The sequence below is a fragment of the Symsagittifera roscoffensis genome, chromosome 5 (genome assembly GCF_963678635.1).
Source record: "Symsagittifera roscoffensis chromosome 5, txSymRosc1.1, whole genome shotgun sequence".
In the NCBI taxonomy this organism is placed as follows: Eukaryota; Metazoa; Xenacoelomorpha; order Acoela; family Convolutidae; genus Symsagittifera; species Symsagittifera roscoffensis.
This window is the reverse complement of record NC_087066.1, coordinates 921,072-937,646: the sequence shown is the minus strand read 5'-3', so window position 1 is coordinate 937,646 and position 16,575 is coordinate 921,072. Positions and strand designations below refer to the sequence as shown.

Below are 16,575 nucleotides of genomic sequence, written 5' to 3'. Positions count from 1 at the left end.
CACATAACGATAACAAGGGTAGCAAGTAGCACAGAATGTTCGAACCAGTCTTTAAAATACTACACAAAAGTTTTTTCGTCAAATTAGTATTTTTTTTGCGTGGTGTGATAAAAAGGATCAGAGGTGTAACTATAATTGAGGCCTATTCGACAGTCATAGTATTTTAAGCAAACTGGATAAAAATTGAAGAAACAAAAAAAAACCAAAAAAAACATCAAAATTTTTTTATTTCAAGTTATATTGCAGAAAATTTATTCAACTTTTTGGTAAGGTTTTAGTTACCTAATTGGCGCTAAAAAACTCTAAAAACTAATTCTACTTGCCTAAAACTAATTTTTCAGAGCTTAAGTTAAGCATAATTAAGCTTTTGTGAGCCTGCTTACTCGCTTTATTCGCTCAAAACTGAAAAAAAAAATCAGAAATTTGAAACCATTTTTCTCAATACTGAGCTAATTTTTGAAATTTTTAAGGTCGCTCAAATCACGACTGAAAAGGCTTCAATTGGTTATATCACTCAACCCATCCTAAAACATCCGATACAGTTCCTCCATATTTTTCGAATCGGCGGAAAAAAACTTTGTAATAGATCCCAACATTTTGCGAGTGAAGGGAAAGTAGAAGACATCCGGTGCATCTTGATTAACGATCACATTTGACGCCTATAATGATAATAAATTAGTTTCCAAGTATATGGAAACACTTGGGAGAACATCAAAGGCGTTTAGCATGTCGAGTGACACCTCAAGAGCAAAAATATTTATGCTAATCAATAAATCATAAAGTTTATTACTATTTTATCACACAAAAACGCCTGCCGTAACCCATAAAATAAATTTTAAAAAGCCCGCAAAACACTGTTTATTTACCGAGAGAAAGAAAAACCGCTTGCCAGAATAATTCCAAAAAAGTCTTTGTTATCTATTATATACATATCCAGAAACTGATGGAACATTTTTTCCTAAGTTTTTGAGTCTTTGCTGTCCTTATGTCCACCAAAATTGATTTATCGATTTTTATTAGCAAGTTAAAAATTTTCTGATCCTGAAGCTAATTGTTGTTTTGATAGGTATCGGCTTTTGTCTTTAGTCCTTTGCTCTAATTAGTCTCAAAAAACAGGGCCCAAGCTTATCAGCGCATATACACTCGTTAATACTGTCAAAAGTGTGTTGTTTTCTCAATACTCTTGCTAATATTTTCATTAAATCATATAAATGAAATTCTCTACAAGTAAATATTTTGCATTAGTTTTTCACTATTCGTAGGGTTTCCGTTTTTTAGGTAAAAAAGAATTTGTAAAACTCTGTTCTGCGCTATGTCAACGTTTTCCAAATCAATTTTTTTTGCCAGTCCATATAACAGCACTCCATATTGTAACACTGGTTGAATGTAAGTCTTAAATAAATTTAAAAACAATTTCTGAATCAAAAACAGTTTGTAGAGATAAATTTTGCGTGTATGTTATGACAATCGAATTATCAAATGATTTATGTGTTGTTTGTATTTGAGAAATGTCTAATAAAACCCCTAGCAATTTCATTTCATTTGTTAGTTCTAATGCTTTAATGTTCAATTTTATTTTCCAGTTTAGTTTTGACCTAATTTCCAGTTTAGTTTTGACATTACTTCTACCTTCGTTTCTTGTAAGCTTATTGCTCTCCATCCACAACAAAATGCGCTGTAATTCGTCTGACATTTTTTTACCTTCATCTCTAACAGTTCCAAACAATGTTGTGTCATCTGCGAAAAAGGTTATTTTATAACTGCTACTTCAGGAAGATCCACAAAAAGCAGAAAAAGTAAGGGCCTTAGCACCAAACCTGGGGGCATCCCACACTATCGAACGTTTCTATGATAACTGTTTTTCAATATCAACACATTATTATCTGTTTTCAAGGTATGACTTCAGAATTCCATGAAATGGGTTGCCTAAGCCATATCGACAACATTTTCCAAGAATGGAGTGATCAACGGTATCAAATGCTTTGGATATATCATTAAAGAAAGATGCGAGATCAACTTTAGCTGATAAACTTTTCGAAATGATCTCAATAACATCCAAAACTGCATCTACTGTTAATTTTTTTGATTGATATCCAAAATGATTTGGAGCCAAAATTTTTTGGTGTCAGACAAAAATTTTCATTGTAACAGATTAATTTTTCAAGCACTGCACTGATCACCCGAATAAGAAAGACTGCTCTGTAGTTTCCACAGTTATCTTTCTTTCTACTTTTAAAAAACGGTATTACTCGGGCAATTTTCGAAGCTCGAATTAAGTATTGCTCCTCAAAGCAACGATTGAACAGCCTGACAAAATAACTGCATGCGACAGAACTTATAATTTTAATTGGATACTTTTTCAGGATTTTTTAAAATTTGATTCGATTATTATTCAGGATTTATTATTCTAATTTAAAAATTATTCTAGCCTTCACAGTCCGCTGATGTTTTGCTTTTCAGGTTTTCTAAAACATAAACTTTCGTGATCGCATGTTTTCTGAACGACCATTGACTCATTCACTGTTTTTACGGTTTCTGAATTCATTGGTAGTTCATTGGTTTCAAATCAATTTTCTATCCCAGACCATATAACAGCACTCCATAATCTAAAACTGTTTGAATGTAAGGCTTATATAATTTTAAATGGTACTTCTCACTCAAAAACAGTTTAAGAGATAAATTTTATAAATTTTGCCGGTGTGTAAAGACAATCGATTTATCACGTGACTTATATGTTGTTTGTATTTGAGAGTAGTCTAATGTAACCCTTGGAATTTAATTTCATTTGCTAGTTTTAACACTTTTGTTGAATTTTATTTTCCAGTTTAGTTTTGACCTGAATTGAAGAATTTTACTTTTACCTTCGTTTATTGTAAGATTATTGCTCTCCATCCACAACAAAATGCGCTTGAATTCGTCGGAGATTTTTTACCTTCATCGCTAACAGCTCCAAACAATGTTGAGTCATCTGCGAAAAAAGTTATTTTATAATTGGTACTTCGGGAAGATCCAGAAAAGCAGAAAAAGTAAGGGCCTAAGCACCAAACCTTGGTGCATCCCACACACTATCGAACGTTTCTATGATAACTGTTTTTCAATATCAAAATATTATCTGTTCTCAAGATATGACTTCAGAATTCCATGAAATGAATTGCTAAAGCCATATCGACAACAATTTTCAAGAATGGAGTGATCAACGGTATCAAATGCTTTGAAGATATCATAAAGGAAGATGCGACATAATCTTTAGCTGATAAAATTTTCGAAATGATCTCAAAAACATCCAAAACTGCATCTACTGTTGATTTTTCTGATTGATATCCAAATTGATTTGTTGTCCAAATTTTCGGGATAAGACAAAAATTTTCATTTTGTAACAGGTTAATTTTCAAGCACTTCACTAATCACCGGCAAGAAAGAGACTGCTCTGCAGTTTCCACAGTTATCTTTTTTTCCACTCTTAAAAAACGGTATAACTCTTAAAAAACGGTATTAGTAGCAAATTTCAAAGCTCGAGTTGAGTACTTCTCCTCAAAGCACCGATTGAACACCCTGGCAAGATAAGTGCATGCAGCAGAATTGATCATTTTAATTGGATAACTTTTCAGGATTTATTAATTTAATTCGATAAATATTCAGGATTTATTATTTTAAATAGAAAATTATTCTATCCTTCACAGGCCGCTGATAGTTTGCTTGTTTTTTTAAACATAAACTTTCGTGATCGCATGTTTTCTGAACGACCATTGACTCATTCACTGTTTTTACGGTTTCTGAATTCATTGGTAGTTCATTGGTTTCAAATCAATTTTCTTTCCCAGACCATATAACAGCACTCCATAATCTAAAACTGTTTGAATGTAAGGCTTATATAATTTTAAATGATACTTCTCACTCAAAAACAGTTTAAGAGATAAATTTTATAGATTTTGCCGGTGTGTAAAGACAATCGATTTATCACGTGACTTATAAGTTGTTTGTATTTGAGAGTAGTCTAATGTAAACCTTGGAATTTAATTTCATTTGTTAGAACTAATACTTTCGTTGAATTATATTTTCCAGTTTAGTTTTGACCTGAATTGAAGAATTTTAATTTTACCTTCGTTTATTGTAAGAATATTGCTCCCCATCCACAACAAAATGCGCTTTAATTCGTCGGAGATTTATTTACCTTCATCTCTAACAGCTCCAAACAAGGTTGTGTCATCTGCGAAAATGGTTATCTTATAATTGGTACTTCCGGAAGATCCAGAAAAAGCAGAAAAAGTAAGGGCCTAAGCACCAAACCTTGGGGCATCTCGCACACTATAGAACTTTTCTATGATAACTGTGTTTCAATATCAACATATTATTATCTGTTTTCAAGATATGACTTCAGAATTCCATGAAATGAATGGCTAAAGCCATATCGACAACAATTTTCAAGAATGTAAAGATCAACGATATCAAATGCTTTGGAGATATCATTAAAGAAAGATGCGAGATCATCTTTAGCTGATAAACTTTTCGAAATGATCTCAATAACATCCAAAACTGCATCTACTGTTAATTTTTATGATTGGAATCCAAAATGATTTGGAGACAAAACTTTTTGTGGTCAGACAAAAATTTTCATTCTGTAACAGATTAATTTTTCAAGCACTCCACTAATCACCGGCATAAGAGAGACTGCTCAACAGTTTCCAGTTATCTTTCTTTCCACTCTTAAAAAACGATATTACTCTTAAAAAACGGTATTAGCGGAAAATTTCAAAGCTCGAGTTACGTACTGCTCCTCAAAGCACCGATTGAACAGCCTGACAAGATAACTGCATGCGGCAGAATTTATCATTTTAATTGGATAACTTTTCCGGATTTATTAATTTAATTAAATAATTAATCAGGATTTGATATTTTAATTAGAAAATTATTCTAGTCTTCACAGTCCGCTGATGTTTTGTTTAAGTTTTTTAAAACAAAAACTTTGATGATCGCATGTTTCTGAACGACCCTTGACTCATTCACTGTTTTTACGGCTTCTGAATTCATTGGTAGTTCATTGGTTTCAAATCAATTTTCTTTCCCAGACCATATAACAGCACTCCATTTTGTTGTTGTTGTTGTTAGCCCACGCGGGTCGGGTTGGGCTCTTCTGTCTCCAGGTCAAGGAACTTAGCAACCTCTACCGGCCGAAGCCACAGGTCTGCTGGGGTGAGTGGGGAGGGGTTTTGGGAGCAGTTGAAAAGGTGACATGTTGTGTGGGGGGCAAGGGAACAGGTTGGGCAAAGGTGGGAGATGGAGCTGTCGAGGCGGGATAGGTAAGTGTTAAGGAGCCGGCTGTAGCCAGACCGGAGTTGGGAGAGCTTACAGCGCGTGGGACGTGGGAGAGATTTTTCAGAGGGGTCAATCTTTGGGGGAGGGATACAAATAACTTTAGACGGAGGGGTTTCGGCTAGGAACTTGGTTACAAGGGAGGTATGGTTGTCTTTTAAAATTGGTTTGTAGTAGTTAAAAATAAAAGTGGAGACTTCGTCTCGGTCGTCCAGAACTAGAGGGTGGTTTGCGTAGACTGAAAAGTCGGTTAAAATTTTCTGGGTGTCTTCTTTGAAGCAGCTTATAATTGAGGGGCGAAGTAGACGGGGAGGAGGGGGATGTGAATGTATAAAATTAATGGGATGGTGGGAACGATAGGTAGAGATAAAAAATTGAGATGACAGAAGGGTATGGTGGTCTTTGACCGTTAGGATTTCAGATTCACTGTGCAGGTGGGCAGTGGAACTCATTAGATTTGATCCAGTAACAACGCGAAGGGATTGGTTTTGGGCAACCTGCAGGCAATTTATGGAGGTGTTACTTGATGCGTGGGACCATGCGGGGGCTGCATAGTCAAGTATGGGGCGAATTAAAGCTTTAAAAGTTAGGAGGAGGGTTTCTTTGGAGTGACCCCAGGTTGATCCTGCTAATGCCTTCAGGATTCCGATCCTGCGTCTGGCCTTTTCAGCGGATTGTTTGCAGTGAGTGGCAAAACAAAGTGTTGGATCAAATGTCACCCCTAAGATTGTTGGATTTTTGTTTAGGGGTAGCGCCTCGTTATTTAAAAGAACACTAGGTGTTTTATTAAATTCTTTGTTATAAGAGGAGAAAAGTGTAACTGATCCTTTAGAGGACGCGAAACTTAGTTTGCGTGAGGTGAAAAAATCGTAGAGCCTTTTTAGGTAGCTATTGATGGAATTTGAGGCGATATCAATATTGGAACTGCTTGCGAAGGGGTGGAAATCGTCTGCATACGAAACAAGGTTTACATTATCGGGAGGTGGCGGTGCATCATGGACATAAAAATTGAAGAGTATGGGTGATAAAACAGAACCTTGGGGTACGCCACAGTGGATTATTCGATGGGGGGATGTGTGTTCACGGAATGAGGTGGCAGCCTGTCGACCATTAAGGTAATTACTTAGCCAGCGGACTAGACTTCTTGGGAGGAGGGTGTCATGAACGAGTTCCACAAGTGAGCGATGACACACCATGTCGAAAGCCTTAGATAAGTCAAGTGTGGCCAGTACCGTACGTTTAGGGGGGCGATTTTGGTTAAAACCGTCTGAAATGTAAAATTCGAGAGTGGAGAGAGCTGTGGCGGTGGAGTGAAAAGGGCGGAAGCCGTGTTGGTGTTTGGCGTTGGGGAGATGTTTGGTAAAGATGGGGTGAACGAGCCTCTCCAGAATTTTAACTGCTGGGCAGAGTAAGGATATAGGTCTGTAAGATGTTGATTGTTTAAGATCCTTATTGGGCTTTGGAAGCGGTGCAATTTTTGAATTTTTCCAAATTTGGGGGATAATGTTTTCGGACAAAGAGATATTAAAAAGGTATGTTAAGTATTGAGTAGCAAGTGGGCCGAGATGTTTAAGGTGTATATTACAAAGGCCGTCGGGACCTAGCGCTCGCGATGGTTTGCTGTCTGCAATGGCTTGTTTAGTATTTTCAGGGGTAAAAATTGGGCTGTCTGACAGCGGTAGTTTGGCAATTTTTCTTCTCGTTATACGAAGGAGTTTGTCAGAGGCGTGGGGTCTGGCATTGGTGAATTGTTTGTTAAAAGAGCTGGTAATATCACGAGGTGAGTGTATGGGTTTAGAACCAAAAGTAATGGGGTGTCTTCCTGCCACGGGCTTAGATCCATTTAAGGAGCGTACCACTTTCCAGAACTTTCTGGCACCAGTGCGGTAGTCGCAAGTCCGGAGGAATTCTCGCCATTTATTTTCTTTGTCCTTTGCTGTCTGTTTCATGAGTCTACAGTTCAGTTGGGATATGACTTCTGGGGGGAGATTTTGTTGTCGGCTTAAATCTCTTTCGGCGGCAAGGGCAGTGGACTCGGGGGAAAGAGAGGGAGTGAAGTGGCGAATACGGCCAGCGGGGATGTGGTGGCGTGCTGCCCTGAGCACCAGGTCCCTCAAGAATTTCTCTCCGGCGGCAACTCCGGAAGGTGGAACCGCTGAAAAGAAACCCTCCTCAATTTCCTCTGTGAATTTGATCCAATCTGCTTTTAAAAAATTTATAAAAGTCCTTTTAGGTGAAAAATTTATAAAATCATCCAAGGGTAGTTCTAGAAGAATGGGTAGGTGATCTGATCCTAGAGATTTAATTGGGGTCCATGATGTGGAGAGTAAGAACGATTGGGATGCGAGGGAAATATCTGGTGACGAGAGTTGGTTTTCTGAGTTAAAAGGGACTCTGGTTTGTGTGTCATCATTTAATGGTGCAAAGGTGGATTCGGTTATTTCATTGCTAAGTACAGAGCCGCGTTGATCTTCCTCGATGTTAGAGTTCCATAGTTGTGAATGTGCGTTGGCATCCCCGAGTACTAAGGCGTCCCCAGGTTCAAGTAGTTCGGCAAGGGACGCAGAGTAACCAGGGGGACAGCTCGAGCGAGGGGGGATGTAGAAATTATAAATACGAAGCTTGGATGAACTGGCTACCACTGATATGCCCATAGCCTCTAGTGTTCCATCGTTGTTAATATTTATTTCTTCGTATTGTATCGACTCATGTATGGCTATGAGAAGACCGCCCCCTTCTTTTTCTCGATCTTTTCTAATTAAAGTGTAGTGTGAGCCTAGTGAGGGGTTTCGAGATTTCTTTCTTAATTTAGTTTCTTGGAAGACAGCAATATGAATTTGATTTTGAGATAAGAAAGCAGCAATTTCGGGTGCTTTTCCGGAGATACCGTTGCAATTAAATTGAAGGATTTTTAAAAGGCCTTTGGCGGGGTGTGGTGAACTATTTACATTATTAACAGCAGTATGATTAAAATGGTTGTTTGAACTTGAGTTATTTACACTATTTACACGATTACGATTTGCGCGATTTTGGGAGGAGGAATTTTTATTCGAGGAGGTGGGAAGGGTGGGAGGGGGAGGTGGGTTAGGGAGGTGGGGTTGGGGGGCGGTTAGGGAAGTTGAACAAGTTTGGGAGTTGGGGGTGGTCAAGTTTGGGAGTTGGGGGTGGGTAAGACCACTACATTTAAGGTGAATGTAACCACAGATGTGGCACCAGACACTGGGCTGGGTGCGTTTGATGCGGAAAGAGCAAGGGGAGCAAAAGTAAGGCCCTGGACCAGGGTTTGGATTAATGCCGGAGCGGAGTAGTAGTATAAGGATGAGCAGACGGAGCAGCCTGGCCGGCTTCAGACGCTCCGTAACCGAAAACCCGGAGATTTCTGAGCTTCTCCCGACCCAATGGGAGGGGGGGCTTGACGCCATTTGCATCTTGGTGGGGCCCAAGATGTCGGATCCACCACTGGAAGGCGGCGTCGTCTGGATCCATTTTGTAAAACTGGTTGAATGTAAGCCTTATATCATTTTAAGCGAGATTTCTGACTCAAAAACAGTTTAAAGAGATAAACTTTGCCTGTGTGTTATGATAATCGACTTATCAAGTGATTCATATGTTGTTTGTATTCAAGAGTGTTGTCTAATGTCACCCCTAGGAATTTCATTTCATTTGTTAGTACTGATGCTATATTTGCTTCTTGAACTTTATTTTCCAGTTTAGTTTTGACCCGAAGAATTTTACTTTTACTTTCGTTTATTGTAAGCTTATTGCTCTCTATCCAAAACAAAATGCGCTGTAACTCGTTGGACATTTATTTACCTTCATCTTTAACAGTTCCAATCAATGTTGTGTCATCTGCGAAAATGGTTATTTAATAATTGGTACTTCAGGAAGATCCACAAAAAGCAGAAAAAGTAGGGGTCTTAGCAATAAACCTTGGGGCCATCCCTCACACTATCGAACTTTTCTAAGATAAATGTTTTTCAAAATCAACATTTTATTATCTGTTTTCAAGATATGACTTCAGAATTCCGAAATGAATTGCTAAAGCCATATCGACAACAATTTTCAAGAATGGAGTAATCAACGGTATCAAATGCTTTTTAGAAACCATAAAAGAATATACAACATCACTTTTAGCTGATAAAATTCTCGAAATGATCTCAAAAACATCCAAAACTTCATCTACTGTTAATTTTTTTGATTGATATCCAAAATGATTTAGTATCAAAATTGTTTGAGATAAAATAAAACTTTTCACTCTGTAACATTAATTTTTCAAGCACTCAACTGATCAACGGAATAGGAGAGACTGGTCTGTAGTTTCAACAGTTATCTTTGTTTCCACTCTTAGAAAACGGTATTACTCTTAAAAAACGTTATTAATAGCAATTTTCAAAGCTCGAGTTAAGTACTGCTCCTAAAAGCAACGATTGAACAGCCTGACAAGATAACTGCATACGGCAGGATTCATTATTTTATTTAGCGTTAGGGTCTGTGATTTAGCGGTTTCTCTAATTGGGTTGCTCGTTAATCTTGGCTGCAATCTTTGAAATAATTGTGTTTAGAAATTTTTTGTACTTTTATTTTCTTCAATCATATATATTTTTATATCTCGGCAAAGTATGTGTTTGCAAATAGTTTGGCTTTTTACACTCAGAATGTGTTCTTGTAGAATGTCTAAAGTTTCATCTATTCTAAAGTTTGGTGATTTGTAAATCAGTTAAAACCAATTTTTCTCCTCTTTATGATTTGATATTCGTGTTGTTTTATGATATATATTCTTACGCACCACCTCTTTTTACTCTATTGCATGCAATATTTTTGATATCCAATTAGAACTAGCGCATTTTCGTTCGTTTTTTCATTGCAACATGTCTCTGTTAATGCTATTGCTAGTGGTTTACTTTCCAGTTCTGAAAGAAAAACTTCAAATTACTCAAAACTTTATGTAGTGATCTATTATTTTGGAAGTACTAGCCGAGACATGAACTTTATTATTTTTCAAAGTAATCAATCCGTTATGTTCCCGCTGCGATTTCTGTTTCTACTTTATTATTCTCGGTTTCAGTTTCCTTTCATTCCTTTCTTCCGCTTTTTTGTATAGAATTTTAGCCGAATTTGTAGTTGTACAAATTTGTAGTTGCCTAAAAACCTTTTTGTGTCTGAAAACAAATCAAAATGTGAAAAATTTCATTCCGCATAGAGAAAATTTTTACACTGAGAAGCGGAGCTTCACGTCACTTGGAATACAATCAGAAAAAAACTCGAAATTGACGAAAAAACTAGATTTAAAGAATGATAAAGCTACATTGAAAAAACACAGACCAAGACAAAAGAATGTTAAATTAGCATAGGAGGAATTCTTGTCAAGCGGTAGAAAAAGGCCAAAAATTCCTAAGCAGAAAACTATTAAAGCCGAAAAAAGTAAGAAGACACACGATTATCCAAAAAACCAAGGCTGAGGACCGGAAGTGACCGAGTGGGTGAGGTGCGGTTGAAAGCGAACACAAAAATTTTTCCCAAAACCGGAAATTAGCATGTGGAGAAAAATGTCACAATTCAATCAGTTTTAGACATTTTGAAGTGATTCGTGTTCAAGGAAACTCTCAGTCGATATGCAATGGGAATAGTGAGCAATTAACAGCAAAGATTTTGTAGATGACCTTGAGTAGTTTTGAGAGATGGGTTTGGTTTGGCTGCTGGTCATCTGAGACCATGTTCACCACACACTCTGCCAATAGACATGAGGCTGCCAGTGACTCCTGGTATGCTCTGCTTTTCTGCTGGCCAAACCAGTCGAAGCTCCTCAGTGAAGCACTGCAACACAACAAGCCAATATGAATGCCCACTACTAAAGTTGGCTGAGATGATTAGGCCATGTGACCATTGAAGACTAGCTGTTACATAAGGAAGGAAAACAACAACAAAAACAACACGATGTTCTCTTGTCGATCGTTTCATGTGTTCCTAGGAGCTTTTGGATCAGTTTTGAATGACTTGTGGTGATAACCATCTCACTAAACAACAACACTTTCGTACAATTGTTCAATGTACACCTTCGACCTAAATTTGGATAGAGTGAGAAGCATGAGCAAATGTTCAGAACACTCTCTCGCCGTCTCTAGTCCATCTCCCATGTGTTTCTTAGTCCAACTTGTCTGTCTATGATTGTGTGCGTGTGGACTAACCTGAATGCGAATGCCTCTGCTATCTTGCGGTAGATGTAGCACTCGCTGTAGAGCCAGGCAGTGTGGAAGAAGGAGGGAGGGGTGCCTTTGTTCGCTTCAGTCTCCTCTCTCAGAATCTCATTCCACACTGCATTGTCTGGTCTGCCGTCACACACACTGTTCAGTGCCCGGTTGTGTTCCAGGTCGTACTTGAGGGAACCCAGTCTATTGATCACATCCGAACTGTCCTCTCTCGCCGCCTAAACCACAACATCACAACAGCCATCATACCTCATTTGCAGCTTCCATAACTCTAACTTCCAATGGCGCTGCTTTTTCGAAATTTATTATTTACTTCTTTCTATTCATAACAGCACATACTCAAGCTTCAAGAATCCTTTCTAACAGATTGAAGCACCTCAAACAATGCTATTTTATTTAGTAATGTGCCATGTTTCTCTTGGATCAATGGATGGCGCATACAATAAACTTTACGGCTTTGTGGATAGTCAGCTCCTGTCACTCTCATTTCAGACAGGGAGAAAACCTGGGGAAAACTGAAGCTTCGAGAAACTTGAAAACTTAGGTTTCGTAGATAGGTAAAACCGAAAATCATTTTACATCTTGAGTTTCTGAAGCAGAACTGGTTTTTGGTGGCTTTTATTCTGGTTTTTGGTGGCTGTCAAAACAAATTCTCAACTGCATGTGGTTTGGTTGCTACTTCCCTGTACCTCAGCAATTTTCAGGAAAATTCAGTTAATGAGATATTCCATGCAATATCGAAATTCTGCTACCCAGCAAATACTGTACAGGAAAACTGTAAGGGTTGGTTCGTTACCCCCACACTTGTTTCCTCGAAGTTTGATCAGTTTACAAGAGCTAGTATTGCTCGATAACTATCAATTACCTTCACCAGGATCAAAATTTCAATAATTTATGAACAAAATTTTTGAATCGAATTGGAGTTCAACTTCGGAACAATTTTTAGAGCCCAAACAATCTCCGAACAACGAATACGGCTGACAGTTGGCATTCAACCGAGAATCGCCAAAGATGGTAGAGCCAGGCCAATCATTTTGAACCGTAATTTTTAACTTCTCGATACGTTTTGCAGCGATTGGAACTGGAACGGTGAGCCAAAACCGGCTCAAGAAATCCAGCGAAAACACTTAAATGCAAAAAATGACCTATTCAAATCTCCTTATCGTCTGGGAATCATCAACTTGTAGTTATTTTGGAGTCTTTGTACTTGTCTGTTCAAAACTCAGAATTTCAACAACCTGAACTGCAACTATTTGCTTTATTCTGATTGGCTAAAATTAGCCAATCAAATTTCAGCACCGTCTCAAAACGTTTTGTTCGCGATTTTATCTCGCCTTAAATAAGCCGAAATGGCTAAAAAAAATTTGATGTTTGATTGACTATTTAAATCAATTTCGCAGACAGGGTGCAGACCAGAAAAAAAAGAGAAACGGCAGCCTAGAATAAAAAACCGGCTCCATAATAAAAATGACCACCTTCATATCTGCTCAAAATTCAGCCTCGTTATAAATCGGCTTAAGTGGCCACGTTTGTATTAACTAAACCAATCAGTGCGCAGCATAATCATGAGTGACGAAATCTCTCCTTGCCCTCGAAATAAAACGACAATTGTTTAGCGGCACTGTCGCAATGAAGCTGAACAGGTTCCTGGGATGGACAGGTACGGGTTTACATCAGAAACATGTTTACTTAATGCAAATGACGCATCTTACATTTCGCATGAAAATATCTTGAACAACAGACAGCACAACATCAGTCGCTAGATACTCTGAGAGATGGACCACCTTGTGCAATGGGAAAATCTTTTTCGATTATGGTTTAGGACATTTGTTATCAGTGGCACCGAAATTTGTCTGCTCTTCGTCGGAATTTCCAAGATTCTTATTATTTTGAACTATCGAAGTATCATTTACAGCCGATGGAACCAGGTTCGACGCCGATTCAAACCAGGTTCGACGCCGGTCTACGAAACAAATTCAATCAGCAACTTGAAGATATCCAGTGTAAGCTCTCGATGCTACTTTGTACCCGAGTCTATTTAGTACTTTAAATACATGCTTTATTCGTTATAACTCATGGAACTTAGGGTTTCAGGACCATAGTTATCATTGGCACTGAAATTCGTCTGCTCTTCGACATAAATTCGAAGATTCTGATCATTGTGAACTATCGAAGTATCATTTACAGCCGATGAAACCACATTCAACGCCGATTCTACCAACGGAGCGGCCTTCTAAACAAATTCAATTAGCAGCCAATAGAACTAAGATATCTAGTGTTAGCTCTAGAGTCTACTTTTTGCCAATAAACAACTAAGCGAAATCGTGTACCGCACACAATAGCAAAATCGTGAACCACACACAATACGTCATCAGTCTTTAGGTAGACTTCAAATTGGACTGCCTTGAAAAATTCAGTTTTTTAAACAAGCTTAGGAACTTGATGAAAATGTTTCGAGAACAACAAATATTTTACATTTTGCAGACTGTTTTCCCTAAAATTTGCCTGATTTTCAGCAAGAGTCCGATCAATTTGTTCTACAATAGGATCGCTTACAATCGACGGTACAATTTCTAACAACAGTCCTGATGGCTGCACAACATGAACATGTCCGATATAACATCAAAATATGTATGCCTTCTGTCAGCAGCTTTCGATTTCTCTTCTAATTGAAAAAGAAATACTTAACCTTTCACGCAGCTATGTCATGAACAACAGACAAGACATCATCAGTCTTTGGGTACTATACATGGTGAACCGCCTAGTAAAAACAAAATATACAAATTTTGTTTATTCGACCACACCAAGAATAGGAAAACAAAACATTTCCAGTTCTTGCTATAACTTGAATATGAATACAAAAGATCGCAAACAATTGCCATGAATTTCATGGCTGATGACTTTATTTGCCCTTTTGACCTCAAATACCGCTCATTCAAAGAGTAAACAACATGAAGAACTGTGCCATTCTGCCAGATGACACAGCATAACCTTCCCGCGACAGAAAAAAAAGTGACTAAAGGCCTTATGAACAAAAAAGTGTTGCGACGGAGGGTCAGAATGTTCTAGAATTTTTATTTTTAAAATTTCGATCGGAAGAAGAACATTTCTGAGAAATAGAAAAAAGACGGCCATTTTGAATAAAAAAGACGAAAATCAGAACAACGATAGAAATTGTGAAGAACAGTTGTATCAGAGACAGAAAAACACGGAGCCTCTTATCGTGGCAAAAACACACGATAAGGACCTTAGCGACAGATATTTGTGGAGACGGAGGCTTCGGTGGGGGGAAGAGAAATACCACGGAACCCTCCCGGGACACGAGATATAGGAGATAAGAGTGTTATCTCAAGAAAATCACGGGAGCGGAGGCTTGGTCCCCCAGAGACTGTTATATGTGAAGGGACTGTGTAAACTGACTATAACAGCTGCTGTAATGTCCTAGATCTGAATTAACACCGTTATTATTTAATATTTCAGAGCATGAGCAGATAGAAAAAGGAAAGGGTCAATCCATCTCCAATGGATTTAATATAAAACTGTCACACAAAAACATATAGAAATAGGTGGTTCGAGCCGTGTTTTTAATGACAATCACGTGGTCTGAGGATCCGAGACTCAGCTATGTGGTTGTGTTCGCATGCAAACGAAAGCTGATCAAAAGTCGTTTGACTGATGGCCTAAAAATGGTAACTTTTTACTTTGCCCTAAACAGACCAGAAAATCAACTGGCAAGGTCGAGACGGTGAAAAACGAGTAGAATTAAGGTAACTGACGCCTGCCAGTCGTTGATAGGTACTTTTTCTACGCTCCGTCGCTGTGTGATATTTGGGCGAATGTTACATAGACGTTTTTATGGCGCTCCTGGGTGGGCCTGTTAAAGGCATGAAACCATCATGATCAGCAAGCGTTTCAGCGACGTACCCTCCGCTCCGGGCGTAAGCCCGAGTTAGAGGCCTTAATGACCGTTGTTGTACTAGGGGGAAGGTGCGTACCCTCCGTCTAGTGCAATTTAGCTTTTTAACTTAGTTAACACCGAAAATTCCGGGGGCCGGAGGGTTAGGTGGGAAATCTAGAGCCCGCTTGTCCTGAGGTCCCAGGACCAGAAACAATTAAAGAGAAAGCGTAAAACCAAACAAAAATAGTGTATAACCAAGAAAAAGCCAAAAAATAAATTTATTTAAAAACAAAAAAGTACAAAAAACAGTAAAAAAATCCAAAAAAGACCAAAAACAGTAAAAAACATAAAGTGACAGTTTATATGTTATTTCCGGACGAGATGTGATCTGACCTTCCTATTTGTTGTTGTTTCAGATTGATTTATATCGTTTCTGATAGAGAGATTGTGTGTTTTGGTGAAGGGTTGGGTACCCTCCCTCGAGTGTAATTTGAGTGTTTAAGCACGTTAATGGTGATTTTGCCGGTGACCGGAGGGTAGAGTGGCAAGCTGATCAACGTGTTCCACACTCAACAGGGACATCAAGGACAACATCCGCAACGACTGTTGGGTATCGTTGAAGCAATTTTAGTATCGTTCGGGTACTATTTCCTTAAAACTTAAGTGGTGGGGGGCACGATTGGCGCGGTCCGATTGTACCCTCCATCGATTACGAATTTCCGAGTTAAGGGTCTTAATTCGGATATTTTGGTGCAAAGGAGGGTATAGTACTATTTATTAACGACTATTTATAGATTATTGTCCTTACTATATATTACTTATCTCCTATTTAGACCCAAGAAACACCCATTTTTTGTCGAAAATTACCAATTTTCGACCAAACTGTAGACCCCCAAATTTTCGGATATCCGAGCTTTTCCGATAGGCAAAAAGCTTTTATATAGTGAGTAGCCACGTAGTTCGATCCCCTTTATTAAAGAAACCGCGTGAGCAAAGATTCAGTGGAAGTTAGAAAAACGAGAATTTTTCGACCAAAATTTTGATAATTTTCTGTATTTTGTCAATCTGTTTTGGGGATCGAGTTTTTGAGTTTTTAGAGTTAGAGCAATAAAATTTTTTGCGTTAGGAGCGTGCTAGCATAACGTGCTCGGTTACTAGAGA

General features: G+C 38.2%; 1 protein-coding gene across 1 annotated transcript in view; it reads right to left on the bottom strand.

Annotated features, from left to right (window-relative positions):
- Positions 1-16,575, bottom strand: part of LOC134845642 (damage-control phosphatase ARMT1-like) — a 41,009-nt gene that overhangs the window by 1,708 nt on the left and 22,726 nt on the right. The window contains exons 3-4 of the mRNA XM_063862657.1: positions 11,496-11,734; positions 10,971-11,124 (exon numbers count right to left, since the gene is read on the bottom strand). Coding sequence (XP_063718727.1) covers positions 10,971-11,124; positions 11,496-11,734 — 393 coding nt within the window. The remainder of the gene's footprint in view (positions 1-10,970; positions 11,125-11,495; positions 11,735-16,575) is intronic.